The 27,706-nt window shown below is 37.8% G+C and overlaps 2 protein-coding genes across 5 annotated transcripts in view; both read right to left on the bottom strand.

The window, feature by feature from the left end:
• zgc:56231 (KISc_KIF23_like and GBP_C domain-containing protein) overlaps positions 1 to 27,706 on the bottom strand; it is a 185,905-nt gene that overhangs the window by 42,194 nt on the left and 116,005 nt on the right. The window lies entirely within an intron of this gene.
• Positions 6,405 to 9,970, bottom strand: penkb (proenkephalin b). The gene is made up of 3 exons (XM_017471259.3): positions 9,549 to 9,970; positions 8,696 to 8,833; positions 6,405 to 7,596 (listed from the first exon to the last, which is right to left on the bottom strand). The coding sequence occupies exons 1-3, from the start codon at positions 9,555 to 9,557 to the stop codon at positions 6,961 to 6,963; spliced, it is 783 nt and encodes a 260-aa protein (XP_017326748.2). The 5' UTR covers positions 9,558 to 9,970; the 3' UTR covers positions 6,405 to 6,960.

Genomic DNA, 27,706 nt, shown 5'->3' on the forward strand with positions numbered 1-27,706 from the left:
CTAAACATCAGAAAAATGCATTTTTACATACAAACAAAAAAAAAGTATGTATGATTTAGTATGATATATAAGCTGTTTTTTACTTGGGGACCAAACATTTCTGGTATCGATAGTAATATCACACACACACACACACACACACACACACACACACACACACACACACACACACTGCAATTACATATATCAGGCATCAATCAGACAAGGGCTGTTTGCACCTGATCTGCCTTTAAAAAGAATTATATCTCTCCCTTTCTTTTCATGTTTAACTGATCCTGTGCAAAAATATGACAGGCTATGGTAACATATAGTTAAATCATCCAATTACCAGCATTTTTATCTTAATTACAAATCCTCATTTTCATAACTGTAGGCTACATTAAAATCACCTACCAGTCTAAGTTAGCAGTTTGATCATTGCTAGCCCTCCTCTGAACTGAAGTAGCTGAGCTAGCTAATCGATTTCAAACTGCTAAATGTTAACTTGACGTTGTTTAATAAAAGGAAACTAACTGGGACCACGCTTATATCGCCTCATTTATATGTGCCGTCCTAACATTACAGGTAGGCTATTGGAGCCTTATTAACTCACACAGCATCTCATAAAAGTTATTAACAAAGCTGATGCTAAACCGTAAAAACTTACTTCAAATGTGATGTTTTCTTATTCTATGGTATCCTGCAACAATATTCTTTCATCCTAGGCTGGTCATTGATTTGAAAACTGCAAACGCTGCCGGTGAACATCAAAAAAAAAAAAAAAACCCTCTTCTTTCGACAAGAGGTGAAATGATGCGTCAATCAGCATCAGCAACTGCAAGTAGCGAATAAAATGTTGGAGTGGCACTTGGGGTGGCCAATCGGATGTCAGGGGTCTCTAGTGCCACTCAGTACACCCCTCTGGCTCCGCCTGCTGATACTGCTTTAGTAAGCTATGCAACAAAGCTGTTTACTAATCTAGCATGTTTTCTGGGTGAAAACAGAAGAGGATATGAATAGTTTACAATTTATCAACAGAGAAAAATATTATAAATTACAAGAACCAAAAGTTGACAAGGTTTTGCTGTGTCCCTCTCAGTTTCAGCCTGACTGTAAAATGTTGTGTGTTACATCCATAATGTGTTCAAACGGCATCTTAGAATACATCACATTCATAAAATGAGATTTTAACTGATTATTAATGTCATTTTGTTGACATTTTGACTATCGATATCTTAACATACTCTATTTGACCATTTTTTGTTAACTGGGATGATGATAGAATGATAGAACATTTGTAACACACTATTAAACTTTCTTGGTTTTTCCTTAAGGGTATGCAAACCGTTGTTCGCAAGCATATTCATTATTTAAAGTAAGTTATTTAAGTTAAATGAATAAAATAAATTAAATTGTTGTAAGTTGTTGAAGTTTTCCTCAAAATGAAAAAAAAAAAAATACTAATCATAAATGTAAAAAAAAAAAGAAGAAATTACTCCAATTGAGAAAAATTATAAAGAGACTCATTTATTAAATGAAAATGATTTCATAGGTGATATTTTTGTGGGTTTTTGGATTTTGTTTCATCAGTACAATATCTTTAAAAAAATAATAATACATTCTAAAAGCTGAGGTTCTGCTGAAAGGAGGGATACCAAACACTTGAGCTAAAAACATTTTTAAGCTGGTATATGGTATATTACAAAATATTCAAAAAATACCCTACTTGACTCCAGAGGGTTAAGTAAGTTAAAAATACATGGTCTAGTGTTAATACAGAGAGATTTCCTTTTGGGCGAAGAAGGTGCAGCTAATTCCAAGTGACCCATGTTGACAGGTGGCTCAATAGCAGTTGCATGTAACCGTTCAGGATGTGGCAAATGCAATTTTTTTAACAGACAGTAAACACACTGGACCGAAATCTGTGGTCGGAAACCTGTCCATTTCAGGCCATGTTTTATTTGAATTATTCTTTTAACTACAAACCAAATTGAAAACTAAAAAAAAGTGAGTCTCATATTTAAAATTATCTAACAGGTTAAAAGATGGTTAAGAGATTGGTTTAAAATAGGTAGGGCAAATGAAATATATGGCAGCTTGGGAAAACCTTTCACATGGTCATATTTGTACATTTTCTATTATATGCAATGCTAACACTTCAGGTTTTGGTAGGTTGGCTCAATGATTAAGGCTTTGGGTTATTGAAAAGAAGGTTGAGGTTCAAGCCCCAGCACCACCAATCTTCCATTGTTGGGCCCTGGAGCAAGGCCCTTAACCATATCTGTTCCAGGAGTACCTTATCATGGCTGACACTGTGCTCTGACCCCTACTTCCTAACAAGCTGGGGTATGCCAAAAAAAGAGAGTTTTGCTGTAATGTATATGTGGCAAATAAAGTCTTCTTTTTCTTTTCCTGAACTGGAATCTTTCCATTTGCATGCATCTCAACCTGAAGCAATGTTAAAAATCTGATTAACACCAAAAGTGAAAATGGAGAAAAATCACATATAAAAATTAAACTCCGAATACGCTGACAGACACCCCAGCTACCTTTACATTTATAACTCAATCTACTTATAGGGAAAAAACAACACTGTCAGATTTCTAGAATTATTGCTTTACAATGGGGAATGAATTGTCACATTGATTATCAGCATCTACATCAGTCTCTGTCTCATTACCTGAAGTAAATTTCACTCACAATTTGACCACTGTTTGTGCTAACATTTGGTGGGGAAATAATTGCTGATTAATTCAGTCCTGTTTCTTTATATTTAATGTCTTTTATTAGGTCATTTAGACATTTTAAAACTTTGTCTGCTGTCAGTTTTGGAATGCCAACATCTTCACAACTTAAAATTTGTGTGTGTGTGTGTGTGGGGTGGGGGGTGGGGGGTGGGGGGGGTCAATATTATTGCTCACCAAAAATTTTGTTTTACTTATAAATAAATAATGAAGAATGTGTATATACTGGTGTATGCAGTGGCTTTGGCTCCCTTCCCCAAATTGCATACAATACCTTCCACTAATATTGGCACACTTGGTAAATAAGAGCAAAAAATTGTCTTTATTGTTTAACCTTTTGATCTTTAGTTCAAAAATCAACTCGACTCAAAAAGTCTCGACTCCAGGGGGTTAAAATACAAAGATCAATTCTGAAATTTTGGTGTACTAATACAGTGGTGAATATGAATAAATGAAATCAACTATACACAGCACACTAAGACACAACAAACAGAGTCATCCATTGATGTACTAGTGTACTGTTAGCCACACACTGATAAAACCTAAGACTTTTTAAAATGGATAAGTTTTAGATAGAGGACATAGTCTCTTAGCTAAGAAAGCTTAATAGACCATAGTTCTCATTCAAAACTTGAACTGCTGAAAGGTCTCCAAGATGCTTAGAAGAACTTATTAGTCCATTTCTTTATAAAACTGTCATCCCATTCATGGTGTCTTCCCACCTCCTTCCAAGTGTTATGCAGAGCCACTATGACACAGACCAGGATAAAGTGGTTTATATTCATTCATTCATTCATTCATTCATTCATTCATATTTATTTATTTATTTATTTATTTATTTATTCATTCCTCTTCAGTAACTGCTTTATTGTGGTATATATAATGAAAAATAAAAGTCTTTCTTTGTGTTTAATACATAAGTTTACTTAGGTACAGTGCTGTGCAAAGTTCTTATGCACTCAAATGTTTTTTAATACTAATTTTTATCTTAAATGTTTATTTTGTGTTATTGAGTCAGTAAAAAAAATTTAGATTTCTAAACATTATTTTTCCAACAAAAATGTTAAGAAAATGTCAGTAAAGAAAGCAACATCACAGACCACTTTTCATAAAAGAAAAAAAAACATAATGAAGGCCATCAGCTTGTGATGACAGTCCCCATAAAAACTGTGACAGATTCTCCAAGATACTCACCAGCCAATTTCCTTAGAATACTGCATAAAGTGTATTTATACCAAAAAAGCGTTGTTATACCAAATATTACTATTTTAATCATTCTTATTACAGTTTACTGCTCTTCAAAATTTATTTTTTTAGTGTATCAAACTTTTATTTCTTTACATGTGTCTAAGGCTTTTACACAGTACTATTTGCTGCCTTTAAATTGCAAAAGGAAAAGGGCTGTAAAGTTGCTGGATGAGCCATGCAAATTAGACCATGTCAGTGTTGTGACATACTGTTATGTGTAAGGGCATACAAAGTCCATTACTAAAAGTACTATTATTTATGATAACCGCAACCAAAGGTGACGAATTTATAACTCAGTTATTATTCCCTGTGTATAGGCTATAACATGAGCATTTCAATTCACTTGGATAATGTCTTTAAATGTCCTTATTTAGAAAGGTCAGTATGCATCATAAAGACTAAGATAGCACAAGAGATAAGGATATTGGTTATTGGTTACAGGATACATAGGTTATATATACAGAGAGAGAGAGAGAGAGAGAGAGAGAGAGAAATAAGGCAAATTGGCATATTAATTTGATATATTAATTAAAGACACAGTCTGGGTAGTGTATAGAAACCACCACCTCTTGTTACCTATTTGTAAGCCACAACATACTCAAGACACACTCAAGATAAACTAAAATTTTATGGGAGGTGTTGCAGGTTAAATATATGAGGTATATACATGTGATGCCAAGCCTTATCCTAGAGTACTGTCATAACTGAACTTCCAGGGATCAGTACTAAGGACAAGATAAGCTCTGACAAGATAAGTGAACCACACATTAACAAGTACCACTATTGTGGTACGTGGCGTCCCGTACACCTTTCGCAAGGACAATGTTGAAGAGAAGGGCAAGCAAAATCGTTAGAGATTGATAGATGCTAACCCTCTCTGTTATATCTTTCAGAAGGTGTGAGCATAAGAACAATGAGCAGGTGAAAACTACTGGTGTCCTGTTCTAAGAGAGTCTTGGACAGACATTATATAAGCTATTATTCTGGAGTGGCCTCCTGTATATACCTATGTACAGTCATTGGTGAAATAATTGTATTAGCAACCCCAGGAAAGTCACATACAAACCTTGGGGTACCTGCAGATGGATCATCTGAATAAATATTGTAATCAGACTATGAAGCAATATCTAAGCAATTACTATGAAGCAATATTTCACAGGTCGGATGCCAAAGGTACATACCACTTGGATTTTTTTTTTTTTTACCATTCTCTATATTATCACAGAATGGATCAGCCCAGTGAACTATGACATCAGCCTATTATAGAGGTGAGCAGGCTATCATATAAGCATGCTCTAGAAGTGGATTGAACTGTTACCATCTCACTCAGCCTTTTCACTTCAGTTAACTATATTGCCTTGCAAATAAGTAGGCCTTGGCCCAGAGCTCTTGACCCTTAGCTCTCAGGTGAAGATTTGATTTTTTTTTTTTGTCCATAGCATTTGATGAAAATAACACCTTGCCAACTGTTGAGCATGGGGTGATTCTATTATACTAGGGTTGTGTGGCAGCCAGTGTCACAGGATACATTGCACAGGCAGATGAAAGAATGGATTTTAGTATATAATAGTCAAGAAACTGAAGCTCAAAAGAAATGGCTTCTACAAGAAGGCAATGGTCCAAAACATGTCTCAAAATCTATCATGACCTAATTCAAGGAAATGCAAGGTGAAGCTTTTGAAATGGCCCTCCGTCCGTTGACTTGAGTATAATTGAAATTCTTAAAATCTTAAACATGCTGTGCATGCGAGACGGTCCTAGAATATTTCACAGCTAGAAATGTTCTGCAAAGATTTGTCTTTGAAAATTCATAAAAAAAGTATAGAAAGATTCCTAGCTGGCTACAAAAAGAGCTTGCAAGCTGTGATATCAGGAAAAGGGGGGTGTTAAGGATTGACTTAGTAGGCTATCCATTCCTTTGCAAATGGCACAATTACTATTTTCCCTACTTTTTAAGTTCATCAAATATAAGGTAACTGCATTAACATTTACAGAACTTTGTATTAAACAAATAGCTTGCTGTAGAAATGTTTACTTCTTTCATTGAATAAACATCATGTAGCTATATGTAAGAAAGCCAGCTGCCCTTTAGACCATTACAATGATGTGATGTATTGTTCATTGTTATATTGTTTTAAAATGAACAGATAATCAAACACAGAAAACATCATTATTATTAATATCATAATCATAAAGATTTCTATTATTTCTGTCACTACCATCCTAAGGTGTAGATGCTGATCTACTGTGTAGGTTATACATTAATGGGAAAAACATCATCTTGAAGCACTCTGATAAAAGTACTAATTATAGCTACATAATGGTAGGTTGAAGCACCTCTCAGAGATGCGGCAGGATGTATCTCTGAATCAGTAAATTTAGACTGTTACAAACCAGAGGCATTTTGAAACACAGAGGCATTGTTTTGCAGTTTCGAGCAGTTTATTCAAGCTGCACAGCATATAACAAATTTAAACAGTCAACAGAACAACCCACTATGAGAAACACGGCTGTGTGGGGAAATCCCTCTTTAAAAAAAAGACTTTTACACCACTAAGTCTGTTGCGCTGGTAAATTAGAGACATATTCCTGGATCAATCTCTAAGTAAATTTGGTGTAGAGAACTTTATCTGTAATGCTGCCAAGGAAATGGGGAAAAGGAACAAATGAAGGTAGGCCAGACCAGCATAAGTGATAAAACTTTGATCTGTTGTCTGAATCTGCCACACAGGCTTGCATCTATGAAACATGAATTCCAGTATCCACTATATACTTTGAAAACTTTGAACTTTGAAAGTGTTTTTATTTCACATTCTGAAAATGTTTAGCACTGCAAAGATATTACAAGCAAATTATTCAAATGGTGTCAGCACAAGTGTATTATAAGCATGTAATTTTGTCTGCCGTGATTACAAAGAACCTTTAACAGTTAACAGATGAAGTGTGATAGAACATAAATACCAACAGCTAACCACAATCTGCAAGGACATCAGTATTCCAGGAAACCCCCATATTTCTTGACCATATTTGATGACTTCTCTTGCTCTTCCTCCTCATGTGCCGAACGTTTAAAGACACCTCTATAAAATCTAGGCTCCTCCCCCCAATTTGGCCTGCCCACGCGCCGCATAAACCCACCATAGCGTTTCTGTAGCGGTTTTGCCCCACCCCCGGAGTCATAACCCCTTCTCATGAAGCCACCATAGCGCTTTACCATGCCCTCTAACTCATCAACCTCTCCCTTTGCATTAAGGATGTCCTTCGTTGCAGGTCCTTCCCTCTCTGCATCATCATCAACCAGATTGGCCAGCATTTCCATGTCGCTCTTAGACAGGATTTCTCTGCCTTGGTCTATGTCATCTGGCTGCGGCCCATAAACCTCTGCCGCTTTTTTCATGAAGCCCCCGTACCGTTTCATGAAGCCTCCGTAACGCTTCATGAAACCACCGTATCGCTTCATGAAGCCGCCATATTTTTTCTCCTCATGGTGTTGTTGGGCTAGGCTATAGGTTTCTGTGGATGCTTGCCCTGCTTCAGGAGTGCTTTCAGTTGTCTGCAGGAAATCTTGACATGTAGCCCAAGAGCCACCAGTGGAAAGATGACCTTCACATTGCAACACGCATTCCTGCCAAAACACATGAATATGGTCTATGAGATACATACCACCTGCAGTCTTTGGTGTTACAAACGCATTTATATACCAACACTATCTGACACTGGCATAATTAGACACATCAGTGTTGATGGTTGTTTCTTACCAACATCAGAGTCAATATTAGACATGACTAACTGCATTCTATTTTATGTAGCAGTGTGCCATGTGTAATGAGTAAGCGTGTGCGGGTGGGAAGCAGAGTAAAGCTCTTGACAAACCATATGAATTTTAATGCAGTGAGAATAATTTTAGAAAATCTAACATACAGCCTTTTTTGCATTGTACTGTCTATTGCGATACATATTAATATAATACGTACACTTGAACTAAAACTCAAATTATAGTGTTTTAACTCCTCTGTTCTTTCATCTGTATTTTGTTTTTGGAAACATGGAGAAAGGGCTTTTTCCCCCCTTTCCATTATAATGGGATCACAATGTCAGAATGTTTCCAAAGAGGAAATAGAAGAAATAGAATGCAACTAAATATTTTTTTGCATCTAAATATTTTTAAACCCAAATACACACACACAAACACATACAAAATCTTCTGTCATGAAGCACTCCAAAACAGTTTTAAGGCATCTTTGATCATTACATCATCAAGCACCATGAACTGAGTCAGGAAATATGCCATAGCATGAAAATGCTACACAATCTATAAATCACAGACAATATTTCTTTTGTGGCATCAATGGATGTAATATCAATACACATCAGCCTTTTTTTTTTTTTGGATTAACTTTCTAATCAATTTCTGATAAGAACGCCATGAATCAGAGAATCTCAAACAGAATGATGTATTTCATTGTGGTAAGGGGGAGTACAATACTATAAACAATAGACCTTTTATAGAATTTTAAATACTTGTGCTAAAAATGATATAATATATAATATAATCATTATGCTGTGCATGTTATTATTATTATTATTATTATTATTATTATTATTATTATTATTATTGCTTCCCACCCAACTGTGTGTGTGTTTGCGTTTTGAGGAGTAAGTATTGCTGTTTTAACGCTATAGAGTAGTGCACGCGCACAGACACAGAGTGTCGACAGACTTACTACAGAGTTGGCGTGTGGTTGTTGCAGGCGCAGGTGCACAGAGCAGTATGCGCAATCAGAGCCACAGTCCGCGCTCACCATCCGCAGACACGCGCTGGCGAAGAGCGCCCAGCGGAACCGCATCAGTCCCGAGCACGGCTACACCGACACACAGACACACACAGACACACAGAGACACACAGAGAAAGAGCGAGGGAGGAATCGAAATGTTTGATTACATGTATAATAGTCTGCAGCAGCGATGGGATGTGTTACAGCGTACAGAGAGAGAGTTCGGGGCTTCTTAGCGTAATCCACTTAAACACTGATGTTTATTTGATAAAGCTTTCCTATGTGTATGCGCCATTTAGAGCTGATCTCCGCTACTATAATGTGATGGGAGTGTAAACATAGCATGCATGATATAATTTTGATAATGATAACAATAATAATAATAATAATAATAATAATAATAATAATAATGATGATGATGATGATGATGATGATGATGATGATGAAATCAAAATTCTAGGAACATTTACATAAATATAAGTTTTCTTTAATTCGATAATAGGTTTAAAGAGCGTACTGTGTATTGTATCGTCGCTATAATATCATCAGAAAATATTTCGATATTATTCTGATGCTTAAACCGACAAATAAAAGTTCAACTGAGCCCGCAGGACACATACAGATGTTCAATTATTATTATTATTATTATTATTATTATTATTATTATTATTATTATTTGCTTTAAATATATCACATTTGATAGAAATAGCCTATAATGTGATGAATCGGAATCGGATAAGTAGGTCGCCTCCACGTCTTAGTTCCTCATTATAACCCTGGCATGTTCATGAGGTTTACTGACCTTCATCATTGCTTTGTGCGCAGCGTCCGCTTCTGTTGCGCGCCGCCGTCTGATGCCGCCGAAGTGCAGCCACAAGTCTGACTAAGTAAGTGAACTGACAGAGAAACGGGGTGACAGACGTAGTAAGGAGAGAGAGAGAGAGAGAGAGGGGTTGGCTTATTGGGCTTTTCCCTCCCAGAACTTGCTTTCCGTGAGAATAAAGTTGCTCTCCACGACTCCAGTGTGCGCGCACAAGTCTTTTAACTCCCTCAGTCCTCCAGAGAAAGCGCTTTCTGGCGTGAAATGACGCAGACGGAACGAAATGCTATGACATAATGACCCACTTCATCCAACGCGGCTAATTATGCGTAAGTGAAATTGAGAGAAGAGGTCGGTGGAAGGGGTCAGTCAGTGTGGAGGCAGGGGTGCGAGTCATTGTCTCCTAAATCACATCCCAGCGCGAGCTCAATGGACCAAAGCCGTATTTTCCATTTCCATGAGGTCAAGCCACTGCTAGGGGTCTAGCAAAGAAACATGTGCACACACACTTCAACAGGCATACAGGCATGAGGTCATGTAACTCCTTTGAGGGCAATAAGATGTTTTCAGAAATACAAAGCCACCCACGAACCCAGACATACTGTACCTTATTCAGTTTGGGGCTATTGTGTTTGATACCAGTCCTTTCACTGGAACTGTGAGCATGATTATGATGCTGCATTCATGCCTTTGTGTAGCATTTCAGCTATAGTGTATCTTTACTCTGGCAGCTATTGACCACTGGCTGCACTCAATAAGATTTATTGATGTCTATGAAACACTCCAACCGCCACTCAACAGGGGTATCCATTCATGTTCGTTCATGAACGGGAGTACTGGAGGATATACACACACAAAAACACTACAGCTAAGAGATTTTTTAAGCGTTATCCCTTTCATATTATCTTTCTGTACGCCATATTCAAAGTCAATCAGCCTGAACAGGATATTGCGGAGTTTTGTAATTGTTGCAGCAAAAAATGCTTGATTTTGTGGCGGCTTTTTTCAAAAATTTACGATGCAATTTGTGAATTTTTTGTGCTTTTTTGTGGAAAACTACTTGATTTGGCGAAATTGCAATTGCACAAACTTGTTTTGCATGGTCTTTCGCAGTGATGTTTATCGGTAAATGAAACCTTTTAGCTGTACTTATGTTCAACTCACATGAATCTAAGAGGGCTTTGGCTGAATACGCGTTGTGATAACGTCACACGCCGCATCTTGGCCCAAATCTGCAGAAAATCTGTAGCTTCGGTGTGGTACAGGGGATTTTGTTTTATTTGTCCTTGTCCTGTATAGTACTCGTGTAAAAGTGCTCTCTAGTGCTATGAAAAGTGCTGTGCAAATTAGTCATTGTCATGCAAGTTATTATTTTCTTTGTTATGAATAGAAGGGACCATTGCATTACTCCTACCTCATACCTTGGCATTTGGAGGTTTTTTTTTTTTTTTTTTTTTTTTTACATGCGTAATAGAATTAAGAACGAATGAATTAGAAGAAAATGCCAAATATGTGTATAAAGTTCTTTAATATTTCTTCAAACATAGTTCTAGAAGCCAAGGTCTAGGTACAGTGGTGTGTAGCTTGGCCCAAATCTGTAGAAAATCTGTAGTAATTTAGAAAAATTGTAAGCTCCTCTGAATATTGTAGAGCACCCAATTACTGGTAGGCTTTTGGCAAGTTTTGTGATTATGAATTTCAAATTTACTACTGCAGCACTGCGACAGAAGAAAATCAGGGCTCAAAAACATCAAAACCAAGGTTACACAGTATTTTCCAAACTGCAACTTTACAGATTTAACTTGCAACTGTAGTAATCTTAGTGATTTGAAGCAACTACAGTGGCAAGAAAAAGTATGTGAACCATTTGGAATTTCATGGTTTTCTGCATAAATTTGTCATAAAATGTGATCTGATCTTCATCTGAGTCAAGGGTATTGACAAATATAATGTGCCTAAAATAATAACACAAAAAAATTCTGATCCCTCATGTCTTTATTGAGAACAACAAAAAAAAAGCCTAGTGCTTGTGGAAAAATTATGTGAACTCTTGAGTTAATGACTTTTGCACACCTGGAGTCTCGTTAAGAAAATGAGTTTGGAGGTGTGGACTACAGCTACTTTGACTGATAAAAACCAGTTTGCTCTGAATTCCAGTTCCCTAAACTCTAGACAAAAGTTCATGTGAAAATTGTAGCATCAAAAAGGACTCCCCACAACAGCAGACCAGAACTTAACTATATGTAGTGTTACAAGGATGGCAGTCCTATATCCACTCACTGTTCCAGACCACCTTCGAATGTGGTTTGAGTGATCAAATTACAATGCATCTCCGAGACACATTTGACCCTGTTGACACCTGTACTTAACAGTGTCCACTTTCAACCGGATCACACAGGACGCATGTTAATGCCAGGTGTAAACAAGGCCTCAGTGATTTTGAGCATGGCACTGTTGTTAGTGCCAGACAGGCTGGTTGGAGTATTTCAGAAGCTGAAAACTGATCCCTTGGGAATTTCTCACACCACAGTCTCTAGAGTTTACACAGCATGGTGTGAAAAAGAAGCATCCAGTGAGCTGCAGTTCTGCAGGTAGAAATGCCTTGTTGATGCAAATGGTAAGAGAAGATTGGCCAGGTTGGTTTGAGCTGACATGAACAGGAATCTGAGGCTACATTGGTCACATGCTCACCAAAACTGACAGTTGAAGACGGGAAAAAAGAGCAGGCAATGGTTTTCACAATTCCCCAATTTCCCAATTCAATTGAATTTCCCAATTCAGTTGTCCTGATTAGGTGAGCCTGTGCTCAATATAGCCACTGATTCCTGTTCTTGGCTGGCAGGAGTGGAATCTGCTGTGGTCTTCTGCTGTTTAGGGCCCATCTGCCTCAAGGCGGGATGTGTTGAGCATTCTGAGATGCTTTTCTGCTCCCCAGTGTTGTAAAGGGTGCTTATTTGAATTACTGTAGACTTCTTGTCAGCCTGAATCAGTCTGGCCATTCTCCTCTGACCTCTCATTTCAGCAAGGTGTTACTCTCACCATTCTGTGTAAACTCTAGAGAATGTTGTATGTCAAATCTGAGGAGATCAGCAGTTTCTAAAATATTCAAAACATCCCACCTTACACAAACCAGCATGCCATCTTCAAGGTTAGAGAGATTACATTTTTTCCCATTCTGATGTGAACATTAACGGAAGCTCTTGACCTGTATCTGCATGATGTTATGCATTACACTGGTGCCACATGATTGGCTGATTGGATTATTGCATGAGTGAGCAGATGTTCCTATTAAAGTGGCTAGTGCGTGTATGTTTGTGTCTTGTCTTTGCATTGTCCTCTATATGTTAAAGTTGCAGTTGTAAGCTATGTTTCTCCATGTTTCCGATACCTTTAGCTTTTTTAGTTGACACTTTCCTTCTTTGCTCGCTTTGTTATTCTCATTTTTCTAGTGTTTTTCTTGTTTTGACTTCAGTCTGTTTTAAAAAAAAAACAAAAAAAAAACAACAACAACATAATTTTATGAATTGTATGATTTTTTTAAAATGATTTTTTCTATAATGAATTTGTCTGCTCCTGATCCCTTCTATAGTCTATGAAAAGGATTTTTGGAAAAGCTTCAAATAAAACCCTCTGTTTATATCCTGTCGCCTCTGGCTCCTGTGTGATACAGAGGATTTTTTTTTTATTTGTCCTTGTCCTGTATAGTAGTCGTATAAATGTGCTCTCTAGTGCTATGAAAAGTGCTGTGCAAATTAGTAATTGTTATGCAAGTTATTATTTTCTTTGTTATGAATGGAAGGGACCATTGCATTACTCCTACCTCATACCTTGGCCTTTAGAGTTATTTTGACATGCATACTAGAATTAAGGACGAATTAATTAGAAGAAAATGTAAAATATGTGTATAAGGTTCTTTAATATTTCTTCCAACATAATGCTAGAACCCAAGGTCCAGGTACAGTGGTACGTGAAAGTTTGTGAACCTTTTAGAATTTTACAAATGACACAAAAATATTATACTTGGTCATTTATTTATTAGGGAAAATTATTCAATATTACATATTTGTGAGTGGCAAAAGTATGTGAACCTCTAGGATTAGCAGTTAATTTTAAGGTGAAATTAGAGTCAGGTGTTTTCAATCAGTGGGATGTTTTTATTTAAAGAACAGAGAGCTATGAAAGTGTGAGCTTCACAATACATGTTTGTGAATGTGTATCATGGCATGAACAAAGGAAATTTCTGAGGACTTCAGAAAATGAGTTGTTGATGCTCATCAGGCTGGAAAAGGTTACAAATTAATCTCTAAAGGCAGGGTTGCAAGGGGAAAGCTACTGCGCTCCAAAAAGAACATTGCTGCCCTTCTGCAGTTTGCTGAAGATCACGTGGACAATCCAGAAGAATATTTGAAAATTGTTTTGTATATGGATGAGACCAAACTATCATTTAATTGAGAAGTCTTATCTTTGTAGAAAGGAAGAAAAACACTGAAAGAAAGGAAAACACTGCATTCCATAATAAGAACATTATATCCCATCTGTGAAACATGGTGGTTGTAGTATAATGGGTTTTGCCTGTTTTGTTGCATCAGGTCCAGGACGACTTGTTGTCATTGATGGAACAATGAATTCTGAATTAAACCAACGAATTCTAAAGGGAAATGTCGTGACATCTGCCTGTGATCTGAATCTCAAGAGAAAGTGGGTCATGCAGCAACACAACGACCCTAAGCACACAAGCCATTCTATCAAAGAACAGTTAAAGAAGAATAAAGTTAATGTTTTGTTATGGCCAAGTCAAAGTCCTGACCTTAATCCAGTAGAAATGTTGTGGAAAGACCTGAAGCAAGCAGTTCATTTGAGGAAACCCACCAACATCCCAGAGTTGAAGCTGTTCTGTACTGATGAATAGGCTATACTTCCTCCAAGCCAATGTGCAGGACTGATCAACAGTTACTGGAAATATTTAGTTGCAGTTTTTTTCTGCACAAGGGGGGTCACACCAGATACTGAAAGCAACAGTTCACATACTTTTGTCACTCACAGATATGTAATTTTGAATCATTTTCCTCAATCAATAAACGACCAAGTATGATTTATTTTTCTCATTTGTTTAATTGAGTTCTGTTTGTCTACTTTTAGAACCTGTGTGAAAATCTGATGATGTTTTAGTCCATATTTATGCAGAAATATAGAAAATTCACAAGCTTTCAAGCACCACTGTAGGATTAGTGTAGTAGTACATTCTACTCACACAGTAAATAAAAATAATAATTTAATTATAAATAATAATTATGAACAGTATTCCTAGCAATATAGGGCACTTTTAGATAAGCACTTTAAAGGATAAGGACAAATAAAACAATGTACTGCCTTAAACGGTAGCCAGAGTCAACCTGCTATAAGTCTAAATGTTTTGTTGAAGCTGCTTTTCCAAAACACATTTCAGTGTCCTTATTAGGGATCAGAAAACAAGCAGACACAGTCATCAGACAGGCTGAGATCAAAACATCATACAGTAATAATCCCATCTATTTAAAAAAAAATGACTTTTGGGTTCTGACTGATCTATATGCTCATCTTCCTGTCAGCACCAAATGCCCAGATGGGGTTGGTGCCTAGCACTGATAAAGGATCCCTTTGGAAGAGGGTGACATGAAGGACATTCTGTGACATTATCTGAGGGTGTAAATGTGACTCACAAGTGAGGAGAAAAATACAGGCAAGGCACCAAGATAGCTGAACAGCTTTTGCCATCAATCCATGTCCAGCCAGATGAACAGAATGACTTGATATACAATAGTTATGTTTTTCACCCCCTAGATTTGCCCAGTAACTGAAGGCAGGTGCCGTTCAACCCTGTGAGCATGGATATAAACACTGTCTATCACATATACTTACTAGGCCAGTTACTGAATATTGTATTTGAGATCTATTAATGGTGGATTCTCTTTCTGGCAACCCTTTCCATTCTTTCATGGACCTTACTATGTTACTCTGTAGTTCATGTTGATAGTGTAGATCTACTCAGTGGGGCTGAGGTCAGGTCTCTGTGCAGGCCACAGAATTCTTCGACCCCAGCTTTGGCAAACTATGTTTTTATGGACCTCGCTTTGTGCATAGGGATACTGTCAGGCTGGAACAGATTTAAGATCCTTAGTTCAAGTGAAGGGAAATCTTAATGCTACAGTGCACAAAGACATCCTATACAATTGTGTGTTTCCAACTTTGTGGTAACAGTTTATGGAACATATACAGCGGTACCTGACAGCTTGTGAACCCTTTCAAATTTTATTTATTTCTGCATCAAAGAGAGCCCAATTAAACAAATGAGACAAAAATATTACACTTGGTCATTTCTTTATTTATTGAGGAAAATGATCCAGTGTTACATATCTGTGACCGGCAAAAGTATGTGAACCTAACATGTAAGTTTAGCAGTTCATTTGAAGGTGAAATTAGAGTCGGGGGTTTTCAGTCAATGGGATGACAATCAGGTGTGAGTGAGCACAATGTTTTATTTAAGAAACAGGGATTTATCAAAGTCTGAGGATTCACAAACTTTCAAGCACCACTGTAGGTATAGTGTCTTGGAATACAATAATAATGTAGTCTGCCTACAAAGTGTTGTTCGACAGAGCATTCTTTTGTTTGGTATGCTCATAGTGTGTGTCACATAGTCAGGACTTTGTGAAATATTACATTAATGTAGAGCTTTCATTTCACAGCCTCTGCCTTAGTGGTTAAATACTAATCATTTCGTTTTGACTGAGTGAAAGTAATGTGTCTGTGTATGTGTTCTAGGGAGTGGAGCTGGTGATTTACTATGAATCTTATGGCACTGATTGCCTGAGATGTTAAAGACTAAATTATTACTTGCAGTTCAGTTGCCATTGATCAGATTAAAAAAAAATCCCCAGAGGAAATATTAGACTGTCAGCATTATTAGACATAAGTGAATTGCATCAATGGATTTGCGTGTTATGGCACATTAAAATATTAAACAAAGTAGTTTTTCCTAAATCCATTCCTGAAAAGGCAAAACTCTATATAGTAATTGTGATATATTATTATTTGTATGCATGATAATTAGACCTGTAGTAAATGGAGGCTACACTGAATATACTAACGTATGTTTTATTATGAAGCTGGTACGGTTGATTGGTGATGTATATAAATTTCGCTACAGCAGATCCATTGAGACCAATTTAATGAGTTAGCACTGGCACAAGAGGCTGCTGAGTGTGACAGTCATTTCTCAAAACACAGAAGTCTGCATTAATGATGATACTGTATGATTCACAATATCTGTCAAAGGTTTGGGAACACTTATATCTTCAAAATTAATTAATAAAGGAACATTAACTCTGTCAGTTTGCAATAACATTATTTATTTATTTACATTTGTGACAATAAGTAAAAATTACATTTTCATTAAAAACACTCTCATGGAAGATGTAACTGCTGCACACACTTTCTCCATTCAAACAGCCAGTTTTTTCCAGACATTCCTCTGAGAATGTCTCTGTTGTGCCTTTTGCAGTACTTCCCAAAGGTCTGGCGCTGGCTGGAGACCACTTTCTCTGTCTCAGACCTTTTGTTCTAACCAGAGCAGCTCAATTGGATTAAGGTTGAGCTTTGAGGTTGTTAAAAGTCAAATATTATTATGAAAATTCAGTGACAAACGGTACATAAATATATAAAATATGAAGATAGGTGAGAAATTAAAGGAAAAACTCGTTTTAGCACCATACTTCCCTATAGGAAGGATCAATACAAATCAATACAAAATTATTCAGACTGATCACTTTTATACTATGATGAAACATTTTTATTCCTGATGGGAGTGCTCTGTTCCAGGATAACAATATCAGCATTCTGACAGAATTGGTGTTCAATTCCATTTCCCACAATGCACATTGGACTACAAACATGGTCTCATTGGACTACAGCTCCCACACATCACGTTCACTGTCACCTTCACAGCCACTCTGTTTCTGATTACACACACCTGGACTCGTTTACAACCACACTCTATATAAGCACACTCATCATAATCACTCACTGTGAAATATTTGTTCAGCTTTGTGTACACAACTGCCATACCAAGTCTTTGTTTTGTTATTGCTCATGGATTTTGGACTGTTCTTCTGGTTCTCGATTCTGCCTTGCACTTTGACATTCTGTTTGATCGTCGCTTGAATTTGTGCCTGTCCCTCGACATCAAAACGTCATCAACGTCATCAAAACTCCAGTTCAGGAAATATCTTTTAGAAGAATGCTGTTCATGTCTCCAGAACAGTTCCACAGGTGTCTTGTGGTTGCCAGTACCTTACTGACATTGTTGTTTCTTCCTTTAATTTGTCCCCATGTATATGTAAAATTAGAGATGTATATAAAGTATGCAGATATACTGTATTATTGTGAACAGAACAATCAAGAGAAAATTAAAGTGTTTGATTATAATACATTTTCAACAAGTGCCAAATTATTGTGCTCCACATTGCCATAACTAAGGTGTGTATTTGGTTTATTTGGTTACTGGGAAAAAAAAAGTCGGCAAGTACAGCAAGTAGGTTTCATTAATTTTCACTTCACTTAATGTTTTAAAAATAGCCTCTGACTTTGCAACAAAGAGATAGCTGCAGGCAATTCAGATATCCGACAACGACAATGATGAGACCTTTTAGCTGTACTTCACATGATGCGTCTTGGCCAAAATTTGTGGAAAATCTGCGATTATTTTGAAAAATTGCAAGCTCCTGCGAATAGTGCAGCGTTTCCTTGATTTTGCATTAATGTCTGTAATTGCAAAACCACAAAATCCGGGAGAGACTGAATTACACTTCTTTGACAGCCGCATACATTGCAGGATCTGTTTTAAGTATATAAGAATATTATGCTCGATAAATACTAGTATATAAATATAAATATTATAAATATTATACTGGATAAATGCTAGTTTAGTTGGCAAACATAACTATACTTATGTGAAAAAAAAAGTTCTGGGAATTTTTCCCATCTTCCATACCTCTTATCCTACACTGGGTCACAGGAAACCTGAAACCTATCCCAGGGAACTCAGGGCACAAGGTGGGGGACAACCCATCGCAGGGCACGATTGCACACCGATCCACAGACCTATCCACACACTATGGACAATTTGGAAATGCCAATCAGCCTACAACACATGTATTTGGACTGGGGCAGGAAACTGGTATACCCAGAGGAAACCCTGAAAGCACGGGGATGCAAACTCTGCGCACACAGGGCGGAGGTGGGATTCGAAACTCCAACCCCGGAGGTGTGAGGCAAACATGCTAACTTTTGCACGTTTTGCACATTTTGGAATTTTTCAAATAATACAGTCAATATGAAGTGATAATTCTTATGGTCAATTTAAACAAAAAAGTTTTAAAAATCTAATGTTAATTCAGAGTGTCATTACAGTAGATCAGGGCCATAATCACCATAGACACTGAGGGGGACACGTCCCCCCCTAATAATAAGATATGGCCAAATTGTTCCACCCAATATTTGATATTTTTAATGCTGCTCTGCTTCACTGAATTATGCACTGTATGTTTTAGTATGACAAAAGTTAAAAAAAAATTTAGGCTGGGCTGACTCGGTGGTCTTGCAGCGCACGTCAATATCAAAATGGTTGAAATGGCCAATCAAATCAATTTCAGCGGTGAAAGACTGTGAGGTATGATGTGAGCTAAGTAGCTAAAGTTTAATATTTGACAACTGTTTTACTACAGAAATGTTAAACGACCAACAGTAATGTCCAGGGATGCAAACATCTGCGTGATTCATGTAACGTAATGCTTTATTGTCACTGTGACGAGACAAGAAACATTAACTGAGCCGTTTTCACTATATTAGGCAGAAGATGGACAATGAATGTGTGCATATTGTGAATGAATATAATGAACGGTCACCTGGCTTTACTGCTGGCCTTTCAATAAATTCACTTTTCTAAGAAAATGATTCATAAAACTGAAAGTGGGAGAGTTATCCTCCTCAGACTTAAACTAGAACATGGTAAAATGTGGATTGGTGGATTTGACTCAAGTGTGTTTTTAGGTTGTGGTTGGGACAAGGTCATTTATTAAAATAAAAATATATTATTTGCAAATCTAGTTATTTAACTTTTTTTATTACTTTAATTCTCTTTTCTGGACAATAAACCTCAAAGGGTCTGCAACTATTGTATTTTGATGTTAATCTGTATGTCCTTGTCAGGTCTGTGCTCAAAAAGTTAAAGGGATAGTTCACCTAAAAATTTAAATTCTGTTATCATTTACTTCCCCTTATGTCATCCCTAACCCAAATACTGTTATTTTCCATAACATAAAAGAAGATTCAGCTCTATTCCATAAAATGGCAGAAGATAGTGATCATGAGCTTTAAAGGTGCACTATAAAGGCATCATAAAAACTATAGTCCAAATGGCCACATGAGAGTTTTGTGTCATATGAACTGCTTTTCTGTATAGCTGTGTAAATATTCTATGAAATTATTCTTTTGTGTTACACTGAAAACAGCATACAGGTTTGGTGTAAGTGTGTAAGTCATTTTGCTGACACAGTCATGTCATTTTACAGAGACATTATAACAATAATGTCTTTGGGACAGCAGAAAAAAAGGGTAAGCTGACAGGAACAGGAAAAAAGTTAGCAGTATGTACACAGTGGAAGTTTTGTACTTCATATTTTGGTTTTCTCTACTGTTTGGAACATATTTTTCACTATATCTGTGCATAATAAGACGAAAGGCCTGCCTGGGGGTAGAGAGTGAGTAAATCTGAAATATAATAATAAACCATCTAATCAAATAAACACAAAAGGGTTTCTATACTGACACATTGTTTTGAACATTATTATAATACATTATTTAAATGTATTTGATTATTTATTTATTTATTCAGTTATTTATTGCATATGAGTCATATGAAAATGGTGCTCCTGACAAAGAGGTCCATTATTCAAGCCCACATTCTATTATTCTGATGGTCATCGCAGATGAAAGAACAATTTGTGATGGTTGCTCCTTTTAAACCACTCCAAATTGTCCAGCTATGAGAGCTATATACATAAACAAACAAAATGTTGAGGTTCCACATTGATAAATTGATCTGATTTTCACAGCCTTCCCTTTTACTTGCTTTGTTTTCTTTGTCCTTGAAATATTTGTGATGGCATTGTCTCTTTGACTTGTCTTGGCGTGAAAGATAAAGCTTCAGGTCTGGTGCTTGCATAAACATTAGCTCAACGAGATAAAGCTGAAGAGACTAGGCAGTATAAAAATGCTGTACACTTAGACTTTTGTTGACTGCAGCAGGTTAAAATGTGTAAGAGACTGCAAGAAGAAAAGCAACATTGATATGAGAGATTTTATTGCATAGAATAGAAAAGTGAAAATGAATAAACCCCTTAAATCCATACAAGTTTAAAATTCATCGCATAGCCATAGATGTTTTTATACATCAAAATGTTTTTATACATTGTTGTATAAAAGATACAACAAAATGAAGTGGCAAGCCATTTAGTGTGTGGTTTTCACAGATGTTTCTTTATCATCACTAATAATGAAAATACAATTAAAAAATAATAATAACTATGATATCAACATTGAGATATTAATAACAAAAACAATAATGAAAAAAATATGGGGCGGCTGTGGCTCAGTTGGTAGAGCGGGTTGTCCACTAATCGTAGGGTTAGTAGTTTGATTCCTGGCCCACTTTACTCCACATGACTCCACATGCAATAGTGTCCTTGGGCAAGACACTGAACCACAAGTTGCTCCCGATGGCAAGTTAGCGCCTTGCATGGCAGCTCTGCTTCCATTGGTGTGTGTGTGAATGGGTGAATGAGACACAGTGTAAAGTGCTATATAAGTGCAGACCATTTACCAAAATAGTATACAATAGTATCAAATGGTGATTCCATCTCAGTAATATAAATATATTCTAATAGTTTGGATGCCACTCTTTGCCCTGTACCTGCCTCCAACCTCTTTACATTTTCTGGGAAGTTTAAAAATAAATCCCTTAAGTAGTTATAAGGCCTGCCTGATGTCATACATTGTCTTCTTCAGATCAGGTTTTGTTGTGCAGTTTTACCTTGCTTTAGTATTTTTTAAGATGCATCCATATTTTATAAGAAATATTTTCCGTTTTTCTAACTTTATGATGTAAGCTAAACTAAAGCACACTTGAAAGGTCTGGTCATTGCACATATTACCTCTTCTTTCTAGCAGAACAGAAGTAATTAACCACTCTTTAAGGATGAGTTAATTAGCTGCACAGCACACTGTTAATTACTTTTGTTGATTATCTCCAGCTAGTTGCAGAGAGGGGGTGGCAGGAGGAATGAAATACACCAATCAGCCATAACACTGACAAGTATAGAGAATAAAATTGATGGTAATGGCAATGGGGTGGGATATATTAGGCAGCAAGTGAACAATCATTTCTCAAAGTTGATGTGTTGGAAAGAGGAAAAATGGGCAAGTGTAATTATCCGAGCAACTTGGACAAGGGCCAAACTGTGATGTCTAAATGACTGTGTCAGGGCATCTCCAAAACTGCAGGTCTTGGGGAGTGTTCCCAGTATGCAGTGTTTAGTACGTACCAAAAGTGGTCCAAGAAAGGGCAACCAGTAAAAGAGCAATGTGCGTGCCCGTCCGGTCCGATTCCATAGAAGAGCTACTGTACTCTATGATATAAAGATATCAGAACACACAGTGCACCGCAGCTTCAGAGGTCTTGTGGAGTCTATGCCTCAGTGGGTCAGAGCTGCTTTGGAAGCACAACGGGGACCTACACAATATTAGGCAGGTGGTTTTAATGTTGTGGCTGATCCGTGTATGTGCTCCATAACTTCTCAACATATTTCACTAAATATTTCTTTAAAAATCCAGTATATTTGTGTTTGTTGTAATATTAATATTTCTAGAAAAATTTATTAATATTAATATTAATACAAACACCATCCACCCACCGACACACACACCGACACACACACAGACTGCTGCTAAGGGACAAAATGAGATCTCATCTGGGTCATGTGAGTGAGGGTGTCATGATGATGTAGTGAAAAATTTTTTTTTTTTTTAAATCACAGCTGCCGGATGTGCCCTGGCTGTATTATTACGATGTATAAAGATATGTCATTACAGCAAAATTACTTTTATCAATTTTTAATATTTTAAAATTTGCACATTTAAAGATACTATTTTTTAGTTTGAATTACTCTGTTCTTGTTACTCAATAAGAGGCTATCAAGACTGTACAGTTAAAAAAAAAAAACATTCTAGGAATAGGTGACAAGGATATTATTGCGAACCGAAATTCCCTTATAATTTTACAGTATGTGAAAAATGGCATTAAATAATACATTTCATAATGATAATGTATATATTGGAAATATCATGTCAAACTATCTTAAGTATACTTCTCAATTTCAGACAAAAAACAAAATGAAAATAGTGAGATTTACTGATATATGTATACTGATATAGTGGGAGAACGAGTCAAATGGGTGTTATTTTACCCTTTTGTAGCTGCTGTCATTCCAGTTTTATGACCTACTCATCACATTTTGCAACAAAAGTCTCTTCTGAAAATGATGTCTTAATTGTTGCTTTTTCAATTTTCACAAAAAAGACACAGTGCTTTATACAGTCATCTATTATACGAGCGCTGAATGGGTTTGAGAATGAAAAATTGCAGTGAGGGAACAAGCTTTTTAAAGTATGTCAGTAACGAAAACACAATTTCCACAGGAAACTATGATGAAGTCAAAGATCAGCCACTACTCTAAGCATGCATAACAATACACTGAATTTCAGAAACTCCTATAAGTTTCTGACTGTCAGAATTAACGCCATCATGTAAATGTGTGCAGCTGTGTTAAAACTGCTACGATTTATTTAACTGTCACCGTGGTCTAAGTGAAATAATTGAAGCTGGGGACAGCAAAGTGAAAATGCCCACAGGAGCCAATTGTAGTGTCTTTTCAGACTGAAGTGATGAAAAACAATTGCTTTAAATGGCCCATCTAAGTGGTCACTGTTGGAGGGAACAAATGATTCCACTTTGCTGTCCACCGCTTCAATTATTTGACAGTAAATCCTGATATAAAATTTGTGTTTTGCATCATTTTAAAAATATTTAACAAATGAGCAATTTTCACAATCATACACATTTACCCAAGATTCATTGCAATGGTATTATTGAATATTTGTTCCCATTTTAAAATACCTAAAGTTCAAGTACAATTCATATTAACTTTTTTTTGTTGTTGTTTTTGTTAATATTACATTGTATTCAACAGCTGTAAAGTCTGTGAAACTCTAATTCCATTCAGGTGATTTAGCCCATACTCTTAGCCTCTTTTAATGTAGCCCCAGAAATTTATTTGGTTTAACGTTCAGATTAAAAATGGCATCAGATTAAAAGTGCATTCCAAATGGCAACTACTTTGTTATTTCACGCAATATAACTTGGTTTAATCCATTTTGGAAATCCTGTCTTTGTCTGATAGCACAGTGCATGTTTGAAAATCAGTCCAGTGTGTCCCTATGTGGGTGCTCAGACAGAATATACAGTATCTCACAAAAGTGAATACACCCCTCACATTTTTGTAAATATTTGATTATATCTTTTCATGTGACAACACTGAAGAAAGGACACTTTGCTGCAATGTAAAGTAGTGAGTGTCCAGCTTGTGTAACAGTGTAAATTTGCTGTCCCCTCAAAATAACTCAACACACAGCCATTAATGTCTAAACCGCTGGCAACAAAAGTGAGTACACCCCTAAGTGAAAATGTCCAAATTGGGCCCAAAGTGTTAATATTTTGTGTGGCCACCATTATTTTCCAGCACTGCCTTAACCCACTGCCTAACCCAGCAGAGTTTCACAGGTTACCACTGGAGTCCTCTTCCACTCCTCCATGACGACATCACGGAGCTGGTGGATGTTAGAGACCTTGTGCTCCTCCACCTTCCATTTGAGGATGCCCCACAGATGCTCAATAGGGTTTAGGTCTGGAGACATGCTTGGCCAGTCCATCACCTTCACCCTCAGCTTCTTTAGCAAGGCAGTGGTCGTTATCATGCTGGAATACTGCCCTGCAGCCCTGTCTCCGAAGGGAGGGGATCATGCTCTGCTTCAGTATGTCACAGTACATGTTGGCATTCATGGTTCCCTCAAGGAACTGTAGCTCCCCTGTGATGGCAGCACTCATGCAGCCCCAGACCATGACACTCCCAAAACCATGCTTGACTGTAGGCAAGACACACTTGTCTTTGTACTCCTCACCTGGTTGCCACCACATACACTTGACACCATCTGAACCAAATAAGTTTATCTTGGTCTCATCAGACCACAGGACATGATTCCAGTAATCCATGTCCTTAGTCTGCTTGTCTTCAGCAAACTGTTTGCGGGCTTTCTTGTGCATCATCTTTAGAAGAGGCTTCCTTCTGGGACGACAGCCATGCAGTCCAATTTGATGCAGTGTGCGGCGTATGGTCTGAGCACTGACAGGCTGACCCCTACCCCTTCAACCTCTGCAGCAATACTGGCAGCACTCATACGTCTGTTTCCCAAAGACAACCTCTGGATATGACGCTGAGCACGTGCACTCACCTTCTTTGGTCGACCATGGCGAGGCCTGTTCTGAGTGGAACCTGTCCTGTTAAACTGCTGTATTCTCTTGGACACTGTGCTGCAGCTCAGTGTCAGGGTGTTGGCAATCTTCTTATAGCCTAGGCCATCTTTATGTAGAGCAACCATTCTTTTTTTCAGATCCTCAGAGAGTACTTTGCCATGTGGTGCCATGTTGAACTTCCAGTGACCAGTATGAGGGAGTGTAAGAGCGATGACACCAAATTTAAAACACCTGCTCCCAATTCATACCTGAGACCTTGAAACACTAACAAGTCACATGACACCGGGGAGAGAAAATGGCTAATTGGGCCTAATTTGGACATTTTCATTTAGGGGTATACTCACTTTTGTTGCCAGCGGTTTAGACATTAACGGCTGAGTGTTGAGTTATTTTGCGAGGACAGTAAATTTACACTGTTACACAAGCTGGACACTCACTACTTTACATTCTAGCAAAGTGACCTTTCTTCAGTGTTGTCACATGAAAAGATATAATCAAATATTTACAAAAATGTGAGGGGTGTACTCACTTTTGTGAGATACTGTAAAGAAAACTACCCCAACTGACATTTCTGTCTATGCAAATTTTCCAATAATTGCACTGAAATTAATATGATTGTGACCTGAGCACCCTGCAAAATGTTAGATTTGCTAAGTTGTGCCATACTAGGTAAACAGAAATAAAAGAAGAAGAAATATAGTTTATGGACCAATACATGGCCATCAGAATTCCAGTCATCCATCTGATTGACTGATCAATCAAACACCAGTTCTGCTACCGCCACAAACTGTACAATAAAAAAATGTTAAGTGCAAAGTCATTAAGTGCACATTCAAAATATTTGAGGAGGATCGGTTGAAGATAGGTTAGTTGCCTGTTTTCTGATTCATGTGTTTTGTCTTTGCCTAGTACACTCTGTTTGTTGATCGACTGACCCACACCTGTTTTTGCTATTGTCTGGTGATTGGGAGCAGGTTAGAGGTAGTGGGTTCTGGGGTGTGTATTCCAGAGCAGCTATGTTTGTAGGCCGAACTGTGTTCTGGGAAGTCGAGTCTGTGGATTGAGTGGACCTGATCAAGCCACACTCCACAAAGGGATCACTCCGGGAACACATGGAATTCACGGTATAGATTGGGGTCAAGGATGTCATGTGCAAGAACTTAGCACTGCACCTCTGAGCCATACCCTTCCCACTTGACAAGGTACTCCAGATGGCTATTTCTTCAGCAGGAGTTGTGAATGGTTTTACCAGATAAGCAAGCTGGCCCTCAATGTTGAATTTTCAGGTGGGAGGCCAATGGCCCTGGGATGACTGGTTTCAAATGGGAGACATGATCTAGTTTGCAGGTGATGAGGTTGATCTGCTTGATCACTTTGTATGGACCAATGTACCTGTGGTTAATTTTTTTGCACGTTTGGGGTTGCCTGAATTCTTTGGTGGCCAGCCAGACCCGATCTCCTAGCTGGTAGCAAGGGTTTTCTCCTTGGTCTTGGTCTCTGTTGACTTTGTGGATTTGGACCACCTGTTGGTGGGTGCTCTCCCAAGCCTGTTCTCCCCTATGGATACAGTCATTCATGGCCGGTGAGGAATTGGGGTTGGTGTTCCAGGGGAACAGGAGAGGCTGGTAACTGAGTAGGTGAAAATGTGGTAGCTTGGTGAAATGTGGGCAGACCTGAGATGTTTGAGAGTTGCCATGACTTGTGGCAGGGCATATCGCTACTTCACTGTTACTTGTTTTTGCCCTCGGTAGTTCACCTCCCTTTTTTCCAAGAAGAAGAAGCAAGTCAAAGTGGGTGATGTAGAAGCCTGGATATACCCCTGATGGAGTGCCACCTAGATGTACTCCTCCACAGCTTGTTGTCATATACAGTAAAGGGGGTAAATTCTGTTGCGGGGATGAGTGGTTCCAGGAAGCAACTCTATTGCACAGTTGTAGGGACATTGAGGATGTAAACCATTGGCTTTGGTCTTACTGAAGTCTTCATGAAGGTCTTGGTACTCGGATGGTACATCTATGGGTGCATGGTACTCTGGATTTTCCACAGAGATTGAGGCCATGCAGAGCTGAGGATGCAGTGGTGGTGACAATGGCCTGTCCAGTGGGTGATTTCCTTGTCCCTCCAGGAAATTTGTGGGTTATGGAGCTGCATCCTGGGAAAGCCCAGGATGATGGGGTGCTGGGCTGTGACAGTTACGAGAAAGGAGATTTGCAACTCATGGAGCACCATGACTTGTAAAAGGAGTGGCCATGTGCAGGGGGAGATGGTGCTTCCTCGGATGGCCATCCATTGATTGGTGTGGATCCTGCAGGGATGTGATAGCAGCTGAGTCAGGATATTCAGGCGGGTCACAGTGTCCTGGTCTATGAAGTTTCCCACTGCCCCAGTGGGATTAACTACTTGATTGATTAACACTGTCAAAACAGAAGACAAACCTGAGTGTTGTACTGAAGCGTTA

The sequence above is a fragment of the Ictalurus punctatus genome, chromosome 7 (genome assembly GCF_001660625.3).
Source record: "Ictalurus punctatus breed USDA103 chromosome 7, Coco_2.0, whole genome shotgun sequence".
Lineage (NCBI taxonomy): Eukaryota > Metazoa > Chordata > Actinopteri > Siluriformes > Ictaluridae > Ictalurus > Ictalurus punctatus.

What these genes read in the sequence shown, in the direction of transcription:
- penkb (XM_017471259.3), bottom strand. An exon ending in AACCACACGCCAACTCTGTA is followed by an intron (nt 7,597 to 8,695) that starts GTAAGTCTGTCG and finishes GTGTTTTGGCAG; the next exon opens with GAATGCGTGTTGCAATGTGA.